This window comes from Phocoena sinus, chromosome 2, assembly GCF_008692025.1.
Source record: "Phocoena sinus isolate mPhoSin1 chromosome 2, mPhoSin1.pri, whole genome shotgun sequence".
NCBI lineage: Eukaryota > Metazoa > Chordata > Mammalia > Artiodactyla > Phocoenidae > Phocoena > Phocoena sinus.
Genome location: NC_045764.1, coordinates 89,916,773 through 89,933,793, shown reverse-complemented (window position 1 = coordinate 89,933,793; position 17,021 = coordinate 89,916,773). Strand labels below are relative to the sequence as shown.

Genomic DNA, 17,021 nt, shown 5'->3' with positions numbered 1-17,021 from the left:
TCAAATCCGCGTCCTCTGCATTGGAAGGCAGGTTCTTTACCACTGGACCACCAGGGAAGTCCCCACAAGACTATCTTTATCTTGCAAGAGTACGTGAGTTCTAGTGAGGATTCTGACAATGACCGTATGACTTGGGGCAAGTCTCTGTAACCTTTCTGAACTTCAGTTCTGCTTTAGTTCTACCATTCTGTAATTCTAACACCATTCAGAGCTAGGTACTCAGGGATCACCCTCACAGTTATCGTCTATTTTAATTAAAATGTTAAAGCAGTATGATAAAAAGTTAAACTGAAAAAGCAGGCTAAATACAGACTCCCATTTCTAAAGTAGGCATCTGAGGAAAGTTTTCTATAAAGAACACGTAAAAATCACAGATTTAAAAATATATATACAGTTGACCCTTGAACAACTCAGGAGTTAGGGACGCTGACCCTCCCGTGCAGTGAAAAACCCATGTATAACTCTACAGTCATCACTCTGAATCAGAGGTTCCACACCCATGTATTCAACCAACCCTGGATTGTGCAGTACTGTAGTACTCACTATTGAAAAAAAGTCATCATACAAGCGGACCTGCGCAGCTCAAACCCATGTTGTTCAAGGGTCAATTACGTGTGTGTATTTATAAGATATACCTTTAAATGCTCAGTTGAACTGGAAAGAAAGAGAAAAATCCTCAGAGAGTACAAGCAAATCCCTGATGACCTAAATAAAGCAGGGGCTGAAAAACAGGGCCCACCAACCAAATTCAACTCCTGTCTGTCTTTGTAAATGAAGTTTTATGGGAACATCCGTTCATTTACCTATTGTCAATGGCTATAATGGCATATCTGAGTATTTGTAACAGAAATCTTCCTGGAAAGCCTGAAATATTTATTCTCTGGTCCTTGACAGAAAAAGCTTCCCATGCCTAGCCTAAAGCACTGTGCCTAAGAATCACCTGGAGAGCTTGTTAAAATGTGGATTGCTGAGCCCATTCCCCAGAGATTCTGATTCCCTAAGTCTGGGTTGGGGCCTGAGAATTTACATTTCTAATAAATCTGCTGGAGATGGTGATGCTGCTGGTCTGGGGACCACACTGAGAATCAATGGGCTGAAGTTCTGGGTGCTAGGCCAGGCAGGCTAGGTGAGAGGTATTGGTGAAAGTTATGTGTAAAGGAAGAAAAGAGAGGATAAACCTAGGGTCTATGCACAGTGACAATCTCCAAAAGAGGATGAACTAGAAAAATTACTCCACCAGAGGGAGACCATAAACAAACCACGCCTTTGCACTAGGTAGTGAAAGGAAAAACTATACTATGTATGGTTAAATAAGAATATTATTGCTCTTAGGAGATATATGGTAAAGTACTTAGAATGAAAAGTTACAAAGTTTGCAACTTTCAAATAGTTCAGCAAAAATAAGAAGTACACATACAGTTAAAACACGTGGCAAAATGTTAACAGTCGGTAAATGGGAAAGAGGTAAATGGATGCTCATTTTATTATTTTTATAATTTTTCTATAAATTTGAAAATTTTCAAAATAACACATTTAAAAATAATGACCAAATAGTAATTCTGGAAATTAAAAAAATAAAAATTGAAACTAGATACTCAGTGGATGTATTTAATACCAGATTAGATATAGCTGAAAAGAGAAGTAATGAGCTGAAAGAGTGATATAAAGGAATTATCCAAAGACATGAGTTAAGAGAGGTTAAGAGAAACTGAGGAAAGTATGAAAATTCTAACTACTTCTGACTGAAGTACCATTGTGACAACTGGAAAACGCACATTCAATTTTCACACACATGGAACATTTATGAAACTGAGTACTTACTAGGCTATACCTGAGTCTCAACAAATTCACTCGTTTGTATGTGGGGGGAGACTAAGGCCAAAACAATGCTGTAATACCACATCATCCTAATTAAACTCACTACACGGACACACTATGTATAAAGACAGAGGCTTTACAGTCACACTGCCTGGGTTCAAACCCTGGTGCTACTGCTTAGTGTCCAAGTATATCTGTATTAGAATTCACAACCTCTCTGTGTTCCCTCACCTATAAAATGGAAATAATAAACAATATTTATCTATAGATAAGAAAATTAATGAGCTAGCATCTGACTATTAACATTAATATTTAGGAAAAATAACTATAGGAAATAACCTAAGAGTAAACACTACTCCTTCTGAATAATAGATTTGTAAGAGACTAATTTTCTTTTTTCTCCTATTCTCAAATTTTCTACAATAAATATTTTGTAGTATATAAAGGTAAGTTTTTCAACAAATGGTGCTGGACTATTGAATATCCACATGCAAAAGAATGAGGTTGGGTCCCTTCCACTGACCATACATAAAAATTAATCAAAATGCATAAAAGACCTAAACGTAAGAGCTAAAACTATAAAACTCTTATAAGAGTAAATCTTCATGACCTCAGAATAGGCACTCATTTCTTAGATATGACACCAAAAGCCCAAGTGACCAAAAAAAAAAAAAACCCCAAAAACAAAAAAAAAGGTAAACTAACTTCATCAAAATTAAAAACTTTTGTGTTTCAAAGGACACCATCAAGAAGGTGAAAAGACAACCCACACACAGAACAGGAGAAAATATTTACAAATCATATATCTCATAAAGGTCTAGAATATAGAAAGAACTCTCAGAATTCAAAAATAAAAACAAATAACTCAAATACAAAATGAACAAAGGATTTAAGTAGACATTTCTCCAAAGAGATACACACATGGCCAATAAACATTTGAAAACATGTTCAACACATTAGTCATTAGGAAATGCAAGTCAAAACCACAATGAGATACCACTTCACTTTGACTTCAGAGCTAGTAGGATGGCTATGATAATAAAAAATTGGACAATAACAAGTTTTGGTGAGAATGGAGAGCTACAGGAACTTCCATACATTGCTGGTGGGAATGTAAAATAGTGTAACCACTGTGAAACTGTGAAAACAGTTTGGTGGTTCTTCAGAAAGTTAAATGACTTCATAATTCCACTGCCAGGTGTATACCCAAGAGAAATAAACACACATGACGACACAAAAACTAGTACACCACCTTTCATAGCAGGATAATCCCTAACAGCCAAAAAGGAAAAACCAACTAAATGTCCATCGACTGATGAATGGATAAAAAACATCTGCTTTATCCACATAATGGAATGTTATTCAGCCATAAAAATGAATGAAGTACTGACACATGCTACATGGATGAGCCTTGAAAACATGCCAAATGAAAGCCAGTCATGAAAGGCCACATTTTTTATAATTCCATTTATATGAAATCGTCAGAATAGGCAAATCCAGAGACAGAAACAAGATTAAGTGTTTGGAAATTAGGGTTTGTGAGGAATTGGGAGTGACTGCCAATGGGTATGCTGTTTCTCTTTGGGGTGATGAAAATGTTATGGAATTAGACAGGATGGTTGTATAACTCTGAATATACTAAAACCCACTGAATTGTACATTAGATAGGTGAATTTTATGGTATGTAAACTATATCTCAATATAGTTGCCACTAAAAAAAGTCTGGTACATAACATTATTAACTTCCAGTTTTCGACCTTGCTGGGCTGTGTGGTACAGTAGAAAGTGCCCTGATTTTGATTCTAGACCCTGCCTTATTAGTATGGCTATGGGCCACTCACTCAACCCTTTTGAGCCTTACGTTTTTCATCTGTAAAATGAAATGAATAAAAACTACCCAACCCGTCCCATGTGGTTATTTTAACACAATTTAGAGAATGCATAAAAAAGACTGTTTGTGAACTATAAAATGTTACATAAATTCAGGTATGTCACTACCACAGCTGGATTAGAGGATTAGGGGCTACAGAGTAGGAATAAGAGATCACTCCTGCTCGAGCTTTCCATAGCTTGTTTCCACTTCATTTATTCTCATCAGCTTATTGTTGCCTCCAACTCTTGTAACTTTTTTTTCTTAAATAGTGTTTATTATAGTCTTTTATCTTTTAAAGCCAAAAAGGGTAAACTGCTAAGCAAAATTAGGGTAACAAAACAGCCAAAACTAAGCAAATGGATGGGTAGAGGCTACAGATCCTTTGCCGCTAGGTTAAATGAATCTCCGAAATTGTTAGTCAAGTAACGGTAGATGACAGAAAATAACCAAGCAAAGTTCTACAGACATTTAATTCTGTTACCTCTAGCGCATGTATGGGGATGGAGCACCTCCCCCAACCATTGAGATGGCAAAGAGAGTCCACAGTGCTGGCACTTCCATGGATCATTAGCCTATTTAAAAATTCCTCTTGAGTCAAACCAAACAAAATCAGAGACAGTCCATCTTCTAGAAGAAAAACAAGTTAGCTTTAATAAATTATTAGGAGTTAGGTTTCAGGATTATGACAGGAATTTCTAATTACTCAATACTTCAGCACTGTAATTACAAACAGGTTTACTGGGTACTAGTAACTAATGCCCTTAGGTAATAAATTCATCATAGTTTTTCGAAGAATGTTATTTTTTAAAACAGTAACTGCAAGACAAATGCTCATAAGGACAATGCATCCTATGAAATGACACTGAATCTCTCTTTTCTACATTGTACTACATGGCACAATCAATACCTGAAACCTTTAACTATTTACTGAGATGTCACATTTCTGGTTTACTAAAATAAAACAATAGCATGCTCTTGACACAAAGAAATACATGATTACCAAAACTGAGATAATGAAGAAGAAACACACGGTTAGTTCAATGAGAACACTCAGTAGTTTTACAGGAGGTTATGGCATAAATGCTGAATCAATGTATATCTGACACACCAAACCCAAATGCCTACGGGACCAAACAGGTGGGGAGAAGAAGTGCAAGAAAACCTAACCTGAAAGAAACTAACCCATCTAAGAGCACTGAAATTTGGCTCCAATCCATAAACTACTATGAGAGATGAGGGGCAGTGTGGCAGAGCTTTTAATTTTTCAGTAACAACTGAAATTCCAGATTTCGTGTGAAACCCTCTAATTTTACATGTTTATAATAAATAGAATCTTTTTTAAAATGCCTAGGTAGAGCTTCCCTGGTAGCGCAGTGGTTGAGAGTCCACCTGCCAATGCAGGGGACGCGGGTTTGTGCCCCGGTCCAGGAAGATCCCACATGCCACGGAGCAGCTGGGCCCGTGAGCCATGGCCGCTGAGCCTGCGCGTCCGGAGCCTGTGCTCCGCAACAGGAGAGGCCACAACAGTGAGAGGCCCACGTATCGCAAAAAAAAAAAAAAAAGCCTAGGTAGTGTAGGCCAAACAAAATGAATCTGAGTTCATGCATGGCCCATGAGCTAACAGCTTGCATCCTTTGCCTGTACAGACTGAAGTCTCATGAATGACTCGCTGGGTTAAAACCAACCTTTCTTACTCTTAAACTCTTCCTGACTCAGTCCTAGCATTTAGCTGAGCAGAAATAACCTTAATTAAAAATCAAACACGTGGGCTTCTCTGGTGGTGCAGTGGTTGAGAGTCCGCCTGCCGATGCAGGGGACACGGGTTCGTGCCCCGGTCTGGGAAGATCCCACATGCCGCGGAGCGGCTGGGCCCGTGAGCCATGGCTGCTGAGCCTGCGCGTTCGGAGCCTGTGCTCCACAACGGGAGAGGCCACAACAGTGAGAGGCCCGTGTACCACAAAAAAAAAAAAAAAAAAAAAATCAAACACATGAGACATTACTGAAAGCAACACCAAATTTTCTCCATCAAAGCCTAGGCTTAGAGGAGTAGGCACCACCACCACCCAGGCAGCAGAAGTAAAATAGATAAGAGAGCACCTCTCAGCATGGATTTCAACCTGATACAAGACATTCTCACCTGTCAAAACAAGGCACAGTTGCTGGTCTCCACCACTGTCTACAGGAATACACTTCTTGCCCAGCGAAACACACTGCATGCTCTGGGTCTCCAAATCCCACAGGACAATGGTACAGCCCGTCCTTTCAACTGCCCAAGTAAACAGCGCAGTGAAGCCTGTCACAGACATACATGTAAGCTCAAGGGGTTCCTCCTGTTCACTGATGTGTATTCTTTTCCATGATCTTCCTGAATCACTGGTCTTGGCAGGACCTTTCTGTGGAAAACTATACTGGCTGCACATTACATCCTGTGGAGTGAAGGCCCAGTTTGGCACACTGGTACTGTGGTTACCAGATTCAGGGGGCTCCAAATGCAAAATATCCTGGAACCACGGAGCACAACAGGTACCTTCCAGCTTGGAGTTCTTTATTGTTTCATTCAGTGATGACAGCTGGGCTTTCCAAGACCTGGAAGATAGGGCAGAACTTACATCTGTGACAGTGAAAGGCACAAAGTAAAGCAGTAAACCAAGCAAAGATGCACTTAGGAAAATAAAAGTGTCTACCTCTGTAAAGACTTTTAGTGAAAAGGTACAGTGTCAGCATGACAAAAAATGGAAATAATAAAGTAAATCCAAAAAGGAGGTTTCTGTACCGATCAACTTGGAAGGAAAACTTGGTCAGTTTCATGTTGTAGTCAGAATTAACAGGATCATCTTCATCTATCCCCTTAGGGCCTTCAATAGGAATGTCTTCTAGTGTTCTTTCACATAGTAGGTGTCCTGGGTATTGCCTATGTTTTAAAAACAATAGTCATGGTAAAAAAAACTGATGATCAAACAAAATCTGTGTTATTATTGCTCCTGTTAAAAATGGAAGGGCGGTGGGGGTGGGGGTGGGGGAACTTCCCTGGTGGTCCAGTGGTTAAGAATCCACCTTCCAATGCAGGGGATGCAGGTTTGATCCTTGGTCAGGGAACTAAGATCCCACATATTGCGGGGTGACTATGCCCGCACGCCACAACTAGAGAGCCTGCGTGCTGCAACTACAGAGCCCATGCGCTCTGGAGCCTGAGCGCCACAACTACAGAGCCTATGTGCGCTGGAGCCTGTGCGTCACAACTAGAGAGAAGCCTGCACGCTGCAACTAAGACCCAAACGCAGCCAAAAATAAAATATATATTTTTTTAAAAATGGAAGGGGGTATGGGATGGAGGTGTTACAGAGTAGAAAGAGTATAGACGATAAGTTTCCCTGACCCAGACTCCTTACCTCCATTGCTTAAGGCAGATTGATAAAGTCAACCTTAAAAGTCTGACCCACCTGTAACTATGTGTGAAGATAGATGTCAACTAGATTGATTGTGGTGATCATTTCACAATATACCCATATATATGTTGTGTATATGAAACTAATATAATGTTTATGTCAATTAAAAAAAATTTGACCCTTAAGGGAAGTTAGCTTTATGTAGAGATAAAAGCATGGATTATCTGCTACATTGTAGATGTTGTGCTAAACACTTTACCTAAACTAAGGTATTGGAGCCTTTCAACAACCCTATGAGGTAAATAGAAGCCAGTTTTGTAGATACAGAAAGTAAGGCTCAAACAGTGGAGCTGAATGTGAACCAGGTGAATGTGACCGTAAGCCCAGGTTTTTAATCACTCACCATACCACCACCACCACAAATTAAGACTTGGGCTGAGACCCGGGGAATACATAAAAGCTAGGAAAGCAAAGTATGAGTGCAGGTGTGGATGGAGAGTGTATGTGGAAAGAGGGCTGTCACGTTGCAGAAGCACAAAGAAGGCTACGGTGGTTAAAGCATAGTGAATGAGAAGCAAGGTGGTGTGAGATGAGGCTGGAGAGCTTGGCAGGAGCCAGATGGGGTCAGGTTTTATGGGCTACTAAGGATTCTTAGCTTCTATCTTGGGGTGAGGGGGGCGCGGGAAGAAGCTAAATAAGGGTTTTATGCAGAGAAGCCATATGATCAGACACAGAAGAGTAGCTGTGGGGAGAATGGGATGCATGTAAACTCCCTGAACACTTAAATTATTAACCCTTTCAACAATTTGAAGGTAACAGCTTGATATACATTTGTCAAGGAGATGGTGTTAGAGAAGTCAGGGTGACAGTGAGAAAACATGATCCATGGAGAAGGTAGTTCCCGCACCAACAAAAGATACATACCCTGCCCCAGATGTTCATACCTAGCTATACTCTGATAAGACATGCATTGTAACACCACCACTCTGGCTACTCCGTAGATGATGGATTTGAGGGGGGAAGAACAGATATGGGGAGACCAATTACGAGGCTGGTAAGCTAGTTCAGGTAAGCGATGATAGCAGAATAGATCACAGTGATGACAGAGGAGTTAAGACAACTGGGCAGATTCAAGACACACTCAGGAGCTAGAATGGCTAGGACCTGGTGATTAGCTGGATGTGGATCTAATACTTAAAAGAGGCTAAAGATCTAGAAAAGAGAGGAAACAGAAAATGGTCCCTGAGAAGGAGGGAAAGAATGGGGTCCAGAGTACACACAGAAGGACTGGCCTTCATAGGAGGAGGGAATCTCTCCATTGTAACAGGACGGAAGATGGAGAAGACGAGTGCAGGAAAGTGGGTTTGCAATTTAATGTGAGAAACTGAAGGAGTTCCCATTAGATGGGTTCTACTTCCTTTATAAAGTTGGAGGTAAAGTCATCTAAGAACAGTTGGGGGTAAAGAGATGAATAAAGGTTTGAGGAAAATGGAGGTTTAAAACGTTGTAAAGAATGGACTCATGGGCTTCCCTGGTGGCGCAGTGGTTGAGAGTCCGCCTGCCGATGCTGGGGACACGGGTTCATGCCCCGGTCCGGGAAGATCCCACATGCCACGGAGCGGCTGGGCCCGTGAGCCATGGCCGCTGAGCCTGCGCGTCCGGAGCCTGTGCTCCGCAACGGGAGAGGCCACAACGGTGAGAGGCCCACGTACCGCAAAAAAAAAAAAAAGAAGAATGGACTCATGAAAAGTCATTGTAAAATTTCCAGGCAACGTGAGAGACCACAGAAGACAGTGAATGTGAACTTATAGTGGTATCAATTTTCCTCTGTGGTTTTCTCACAAGTGCTCAGTTGCTTGAGTGCAGGGAACGAGAAGAGAGAACAAAAAAAAAAAAAGATTTGTCAGATCAAGTGCTACCACAGGGCAGGAGCAAGAGTTTAGGGCTCATTCAAGAAAGTGACTGAAATGACAGGTCACGGAATCTATGCTGTAAAGGGAGGGCAGTGAAGACAGAGGGGGCTCCTGTCTTCACTTGGGAAGTCAGCATATTAGAAATTCCAATGAGGTCAGATGAGAGAAGTGGGGGTACTTGAGTAAGCAAGCTGTACAATCTGGCAAGTCGTGCTCAGAGTGGGATGTGTAGAAGAGTGATTTGTGGGAGGAGCTGTTTCATATAATGACAAAGCCCAGGGTATGACTATGGGAATGGACAGCTAAGGTAAACTGGAAGGAAAAGTCATTGACAGTGAATTGAATGAACAAACCATGAGGAGCTTACATGGAGCTTACAAACTCTGTAGGAAACACAAAAAATTAGAGAAATAATACAAGACTATACACAATTAAGTGCTAAACTGTAGTTCAAAGCAAAAGTGCTACAGAAGTCCAAAGGAGAGAAAAATTATAAAATGAGTAGAAATTTACAAGTGGAAGGGATTTTAGTAAGGAATGACTTCATTAAAGAGGTGGATCTCAAAGCATGAATAGGACTTGATAAAATGAAAAGGGGTGGCTGACTTTTTGTATGGCAGGAAAGAACAACTAGGGTCAGGAGGCAGGGATGGTAAAAAAAAAAAAAACACTGTTAGGTTTCAGAGTACACTTAGAAAATAAACATGCAGTCAACTTCCTCAAGAAATTATACTAATTAAAGAGCACTCATGTAAATAACTAACAAATAGCGATCACTCATTTAGTTGGACAGGACAGATCCCTAAATTGACTATAGGGAACAGAACAGCAGCTCTTCACTGGCTGATGTTACAGTGGCTGAGTTCAATGAAATTTGTTCAAAGGGATGTGCCTGGTGCCCACTTCAGTGTTCTTCTCTTGGGGTGCTGCCAAAACATCTGGAGGAACAGAACCCTACACTCAAGGATCAGAGTAGCTGAGTGGGCGTTCCTTCCCCCCTCACCTGTCAAATTATTTTCCAAGGAAGTTGATTAGAAGGTTAACTCTACACGTACAGGATATATTTTAGTCAGTGAAAATGGCCTACTGATACACAAGCACACAGTCTGAAAATGTGATAATCATCCCTGCTCAAAGATTAAAAAAAAAAAAGTATTAAAAGGCCATTGAAAACAAATGAAAAACTCACAGTAGTAAGAAGTTCTGGCTGATATGTGAAGATGAAATTAACCCTTTTTTGTAATCCAGACAATGAGCAATAAACCCATCAAAGTGCATTCCCAATTACTCAAGGATATGTTTATTTCATTCATATTAAGTTAGGACCAAAAATCCTAACAGTTTGAAATGTCCCTTAATACTGAAAGTCATAAATGTGGATTACCCTACTTGCAAGTTTCAATAAACAGGGTGGTGTGTGTGTGTGTGTGTGTGTGTGTGTGTGTGTGTGTGTATGCACATTCACATACACACATATTCCTTTCAAACATTATAAAATAGAAGCAATTAGAATTTCTAAATCAAAAAGCTACGCAAAGAAATACTCAATTTTCACTAATATATTTAGGAAGTGTGTGGGCCCTCAAAAGGAAGCACCTGAGGAAATCCTAAAATGGAGAAAGCACAGTTAATACATCTTGTCAAAGTCCTTAAATGAAAAGTGATCCCCTAGGCAGCCAGGACCCTAACCCACGTAAGACACAATTCTAACACAGGGTAAATCCCATTTTTCTTCTACTCTAGTATTGAGAAGTGAGTAGATAATGTATAACAGCTAAGGGCTTTTAAAATTGTGCTTGGTTACTTTTCATTTATGATCATATAAGCCATATATAATAATAATAAACATAAATCAAAATCAAACTTGGATATGTATCCAGAAATAAAAAGGTAGCCAGTGGTCACTTGTACATACTTTTATATAGTAACAAGCTCACTAGGTAGTAGCTAGAACGTGATCAAGCAAATAGAAGGAAAAAACTGGTTAAAAGAATAAACAGAAGCTAACAAGTACATTTTTAACCTCTTATGGCTCTAATTATTTACCTGAAATCAGAGAAGGAAGTAATCTACATACCTGAAATACAAATTTAAGTTAAGAGCAATTGCAGTGTTGGAGGAGCTGACAATCACTACAACATCTAGGTCTTGAGACACTTTCAATGAAGTAAAGGAAGAACTCTTGGCTGGCTCTTGTTGCTGCTCATTATACATATCTTCTTGAGGAAGTGCCAAATCCACATGAGCTACATGTCTACCATCCACAGTGTCAAAAATGTCTTCGAGTTAGAGTTAAAGAAAACGTCAGTCTTAAGTATGCCTAACCATTTAAAACACAGGACGAAATAAGAGTTATAGACTTCACTGCTCCAACCTTGTAGGAATAATAATAGAAGGAAGACGGACACTAAAAATCCCATCATATTAACCAGGTGACTATGAAGTCGGGGAACCAATAAACAACCTGATAGAGAGTTCACTCAACAATACTTGTTGAATCTCCACTCTGTGCCAGGCCCTGAGACAGCAATAATATTTTCCACTAGTGTTCTACAACAGTGCTGTCCAAAAGAAACAACGCGAGGCACATTTGTCACTGTAAATTTTCTAGCAGCCTTATTAAAAAAGTAAAAAGAAACCAGTGAACCTAATTTTAAGAACGCGTCATTTAACCTAGTATATCCAAAATATCATCTCTATATGTAATCAATATTAAAAAATTGAGATATTTTACATCTTTTTCACATAAGTGTTCAACCCTAGTTATTTTATACTTATAGCACATCTCAATTTGGACAATTAAATTTTCACTGGAAATATCTGGTCTGTATTTAGACTTCAAAAATTTATATTTAAGACCTTGGAACAGCCAGAGTTGTTCCAAACATACTCAAGAGTTCTCCAATAACTCAATCAAGTATCAGACTTTAAATCTAAAGTAATTAAATACAATTAAGAATTCAGTTCCTCAGTCACACTAGCCAAAAAATTTCAAGTGTTCCACAGCCACGTATGCCTACCGCCTACCACGTCGGACAGCTCAGTTCTGTAACCTGGCAGCAAAAATGAGGTTAATCCAATATTCTATAACAATTTTTACAAAATAAATTTTAACACAGGCTATGATACATGTAAAATAGAAAAATTACTTCTTTAATGCAGAAATGAAAGTTCCAAAAACACATAACGGGTCGTTCTTCAAATAATCTTCAAAATAATTTTGCTGGTGACCTATGAATCTGCTAAAGACAGAAAATCTGTGATAGTTTTCCAAAAACAAATTTCAAACAGTTATGCAAACCATTTGATTCCCTAATATGATGGAATCATCAGAGACGATAAGAGATAGGTTATATTCACACATGAAAATGTGTGTATCATATCATAAGCAGTCATCTAAATCTCTCCTGGAACAAGCACAAAGTAGATATTTAATAAGTATATTTTAAATAAATGGGTAATGCAGAACATACACAATTTTAAAACAACATAAATAAGTTGGACAAGATGATTATGATTTATAAACTGAAAAATATTTGAATGGAATATAAAGCAATGTAGTTTGAGTATTTTAAGTTCATGAAGATCTTTTTCCCTGAAAGTTTTACTGAAAAATTAATCTTGCTACCTACAGCCCAGTCCCTAAAACTAAAAGCCTATAAAAAGGCTCATTTTTCCAGGTATTCTCCTCCCCCACACATCAACATCTTTACCAACAAGGATACAGATCCAGCCTAAACGACTCAAAACAAAAAGAATTCCTCTGCAGAGCTGTGTGTCAATAATCCTGTCCACTGCCTGTGCAGGCAAGGATAATGTGAAACAGCTGAGTACCCTAATCTCAGCATCTCTTTCAGGAAATATAATGTGCAGGATGATATATTCATTGATGAACAATAATGATGTGTTACTGTGAAATGACAGAATTCTCAAAGATAATAAGGAAATACCTATAAAACAAAAGGATATTACGTCAAACTCACTGGTCACAATTTTACAACTGGTAAATTTGATTCTGTTAACACAAACAGGTAAAACAAAAAAGAATCAGCATTTAACTTAGTCCAACTCTAGACAATTATTGGTCAAACTCACCTAAGCAAGTGGAAGGTAAGTAAGGAACTGAATAAAGATGGCCTACAATGTCTCTGTGCCTTCTGTTTACAGCCAGAGTGTGACAACACACCAGAAGATGATCAAAAAAGCCTACTTACCCATGAGACCAAATAAGAACAATCACAGACTCTTTTTTTAAAAGGAAAAGAAGGGGGCTTCCCTGGTGGCGCAGTGGTTGGGAGTCCGCCTGCCGATGCAGGGGACATGGGTTCGTGTCCCGGTCCGGGAAGATCCCACATGCCGCGGCAGCGGCTGGGCCCGTGAGCCATGGCCGCTGAGCCTGCGCGTCCGGAGCCTGTGCTCCACAACGGGAGAGGCCACAGCAGTGAGAGGCCCGCATATCGCAAAAAAAAAAAAAAAAAAAAAAAAAGGAAAAGAAGGAACCTTATAATCAGGGTAGCGAGAATGCAACTGCCTTAAAAATAGAAGCCTGAGTGCTTTGATTTCTGCTCCCTGCAGCCCTCAGGATGGGACATAGCCAACAGGTCTGTAACCAGTCTAGATCAGCACATTATCCAATAGAAATATAATGTCAGTCACAAAAGTGAGCCACACATGTAATTTTAAATTTTCTAGTAGCTGCACTGAAAAAAGAAAACAGGTGAAACTAATTTTATTATATATTATTTACCTCGTATTCAAAATATCATTATCAACATGTAATACAAAAACTATTAGTGAGGTATTTTACTTTTTTAGTACCAAGTCTTCAAATCTGGAATGTATCAACATTTGACATTTAAAGGACATATTAATTGATACTAAGCACATTAAGGGCTTAATAGCCTCATGTGGCTAGTGCCTACTGTACTGGACAAATATCCCTCCCTGACTTCACCTCTATAAGGACTTTTCCTGAAATACATAAAATTACATAGTATACACAAATTCAAACATGCTAAAAGACCACCTGCAAATACTTACTGATAATTTGATCTTCAATGAGCTTTTGCAATGTCTCCTCAGTATAGCTATATGAAATGGTTGCATCACATCTTCCATCTTCCAAATTAAATTCACAGATGAGCAGTGCATTATCTTCACTAAGAGCAAGCAGTCTGGGCTTGTCTGTTGGTGTCCCACTGTTATGAGAGTCCTCCCATACAAACCTAAGGAAAAAGTTTAGACTATTTATTATATTCTATATCCACAATAATACTTACCCACAATGGTGAAGGTAGGACAGAAGAAGTAGAGAACAACTCTTTGGTTCACCTAATAGCATTACTTCTATATACAACCTAAGGGAATGTAAACTGCTCTAGAACTTCCAGTCCCTTCAGGGCAACACAAGAATATAGGAGTCATGTGTGAAAAGGGGGCAAAGATCAAGAAATGGTGGCTGCTTTTTTCCTTCATCCTAAATCTGGACTGATGGTGTGTTTAAAGGAACTGTCATGATCAAGGATATGTTTCAACAACCAAATATGTCTATTATTTATAAGAGGTGGTCTTCACAATTAACAAAATACGTTTTGCTAACATAAGTGCTTTGAATAACTTTAAAAAAAGAAAGTGATTATTTGCATTTATAGACTTTGAAGACTCTAAACTGGCATATTATACAATAGCTCTGTCCAACGAAACCTTCCATGAGATGCAAGTATTCTACACATCTGCAAAGTCCAATACAGTAGCCAACAACCTCATGTGGCTACTGAGCACCTGAAATGTGGGTAGTGCAACTGAGGAACTAAATTTTCAATTTAAGTGCAGTTATAGAATATTTAAAGCAGTGTAAAGTCAACATACCAACATGACTAACAAGGATGGAAAGAGGCTAATAATGCTACAGCTTCAAATTAAATAATAAAATTAAGTTACATTAAAAGAGAAAAAAGAGAGCCCCAATGCTGAAAACAATGCAATGGAATGAGATGAGGTTACCATGCTGATAGTTTCATCTTTTAAAAAAAGCTTTTTTTCTATAGAAGTAGTAAGTTTTATATTTAACAACAGTGGACTTGGTGCTACTATGTTATTATTAGAAAAAAACACTGACATTTTATATTTCTGTCTTTATACCTAGAATGATGTTTCATAAACAGCCAATTCCTGACTGTTCACACTGAAATCTGATGTCAAATATGAAAAAGGTTAAACAAATTAAGATATATTTAAAAGGCTGAATACTGTGAAACCAGTAACATCATTAGTACATGGGACTATACTGCCACGTGGAAAGAGAATTTTCAGTGAACATAATATAGAATGTACAGTGATTTCAACAACATACAAAGGACCATACATACTTTGAGAAAAGGAGGAAGCAAATTCTGTACACTATAAACTTGTCCTTATTTTTACCTTACGAATTATTTTAACTGAATTCAACTAAAAAAACTAAAAAGTAGCCCTTCTTGATCCTCCCCCACTAATTTCATGCTATAGCTTACAAAAGCCCCCATTATTTTATGTCTGTTCTGCTTATCTTCTGTGAGGTTCTCTCTCTGCCTCCTTCCTTTCCTTATATGGCTGTGTTCATAGGTACTTAATACTGTTGAATCAACTAACTTATGGTAAGGAGGGATTCCTTTTCCTAGCGACTAGAGATCAGGAATAAAGAAGACAAACATAAAACAGGTTAAAACATTCAGTGATTGAACAAACGAATCTCTACTGTGAGGCACTTTTATAGGACCTGGATATTCCACAACTCCTCTGTGGCTACTCAAAATCGTTAACATTTCTAAAATGTTTTGTTATTAAAGAGTCCAAAGCGTCGGAAGGCACTCTCAAACTTAATGATGTAAACTGTAAGAGTTACATATGTGGAAAGTAATATATGATTGAAATTGTTTCTTTTCTGTCTTCCCAACCATACAACCTCACATGTAAGAACTGTCTTATTACACCTTTTAGGCACTGCTCCTAGGTAACGAACAGAAAGCGCATAAGTATTTGTTGAGTGAATACACGAGTAAGTGCGTAGAAAACGCAGGCTCTGTCCTTGAAGGGGGGTGGAGGGGAGGGGAAGCCCAAATGTGAAGGAAACAGCTATCTGTATCAGAGATAAGGAAAAGGTAACAGGATGATTCAAATGAGAGATGATGCCCCTCAGCTGGCATCTTTAACAGATTTAACTGAAGAAAATGGGCGTGGGGCACGGCAAAGTGACGATTAATCAACCTGTGTTAAATGAATTTAAAAAGCGTCCAAACTGGGATTCATTACAGGTTCTCCACGTCCGGAGAGGATCTGGATACTGTCTCCACCCACCCGGAAAGGGAAATGGGTGCAGGGACGCGACAAACCGAGGAAAATGTTCCGAGAAGGAACCGGGCCTGCCTCTGAGGCGTTGCCCTCCACCGTCATCCCTCTCCCGCCACCTCCAAGGTAGGAGGGGAGCAGAGGCGCCAGCCAAGCTAAGGCTGCAGACTCCCTCCACAAGGCCAGGCCCGGCCACAGCACTTACTGCCGAAAAGGGCCTTCCAGGCGGCAGCCGCCCCCGCCCCGGCCGCCGGGCGCCAAGGGAAGCACGTGAAGGCTGCCCGCAGCCGTCAGGCTCCCCAGAACCTCCTGCTCCCTGTGCAACTGCGCCCGGGATCCCAGACGCCCTGTTGCCTCGGCGGGGACCGGCACCAACAACACGGGTAGAACCCGCTCCACGGCTTCAGCGCTTCCAGCCCCCTTGTCTGCAGCCATCCCGCTCGCACCGGTCCTTCCGGTCCCTACGGCCCGCTGTGTCCTGCGCGGGCGCAGTGTAGCCGACCCGCTGTCAGCCTCGTGACTCCCGCGGGGAGATATACGCTGACGTAGTCTGCCCGGTTAAGTTCTCCGCACCACCCACTCCAGCAAAGCCACAGCTGCCTTTGTTTCTAGCCCACGGTTTGCTGAGAGTTGAGGGCCTCCATTAGCGGCTTAAGGTGGCTGTAGCAGCTGTTCTCACTCTGTAGCATTACCCTTTGCTTTCTT

The 17,021-nt window shown here is 39.9% G+C and overlaps 1 protein-coding gene across 5 annotated transcripts in view; it reads right to left on the bottom strand.

The window, feature by feature from the left end:
* The window catches only part of SPG11 (SPG11 vesicle trafficking associated, spatacsin), a 76,977-nt gene extending 59,956 nt beyond the window's left edge, over nucleotides 1–17,021 (bottom strand). For all 5 annotated transcript variants that reach the window (XR_004348417.1, XM_032622391.1, XM_032622392.1 and 2 more), the window contains exons 1-7: nucleotides 16,522–17,021; nucleotides 14,031–14,215; nucleotides 12,716–12,940; nucleotides 11,068–11,269; nucleotides 6,465–6,602; nucleotides 5,829–6,277; nucleotides 4,173–4,318 (exon numbers count right to left, since the gene is read on the bottom strand). Coding sequence is in view for 4 of the 5 variants with exons in the window: in XM_032622391.1 (XP_032478282.1) it covers nucleotides 4,173–4,318; nucleotides 5,829–6,277; nucleotides 6,465–6,602; nucleotides 11,068–11,269; nucleotides 12,716–12,940; nucleotides 14,031–14,215; nucleotides 16,522–16,751 (1,575 nt within the window). In the remaining variant the exon portion in view is untranslated. The remainder of the gene's footprint in view (nucleotides 1–4,172; nucleotides 4,319–5,828; nucleotides 6,278–6,464; nucleotides 6,603–11,067; nucleotides 11,270–12,715; nucleotides 12,941–14,030; nucleotides 14,216–16,521) is intronic.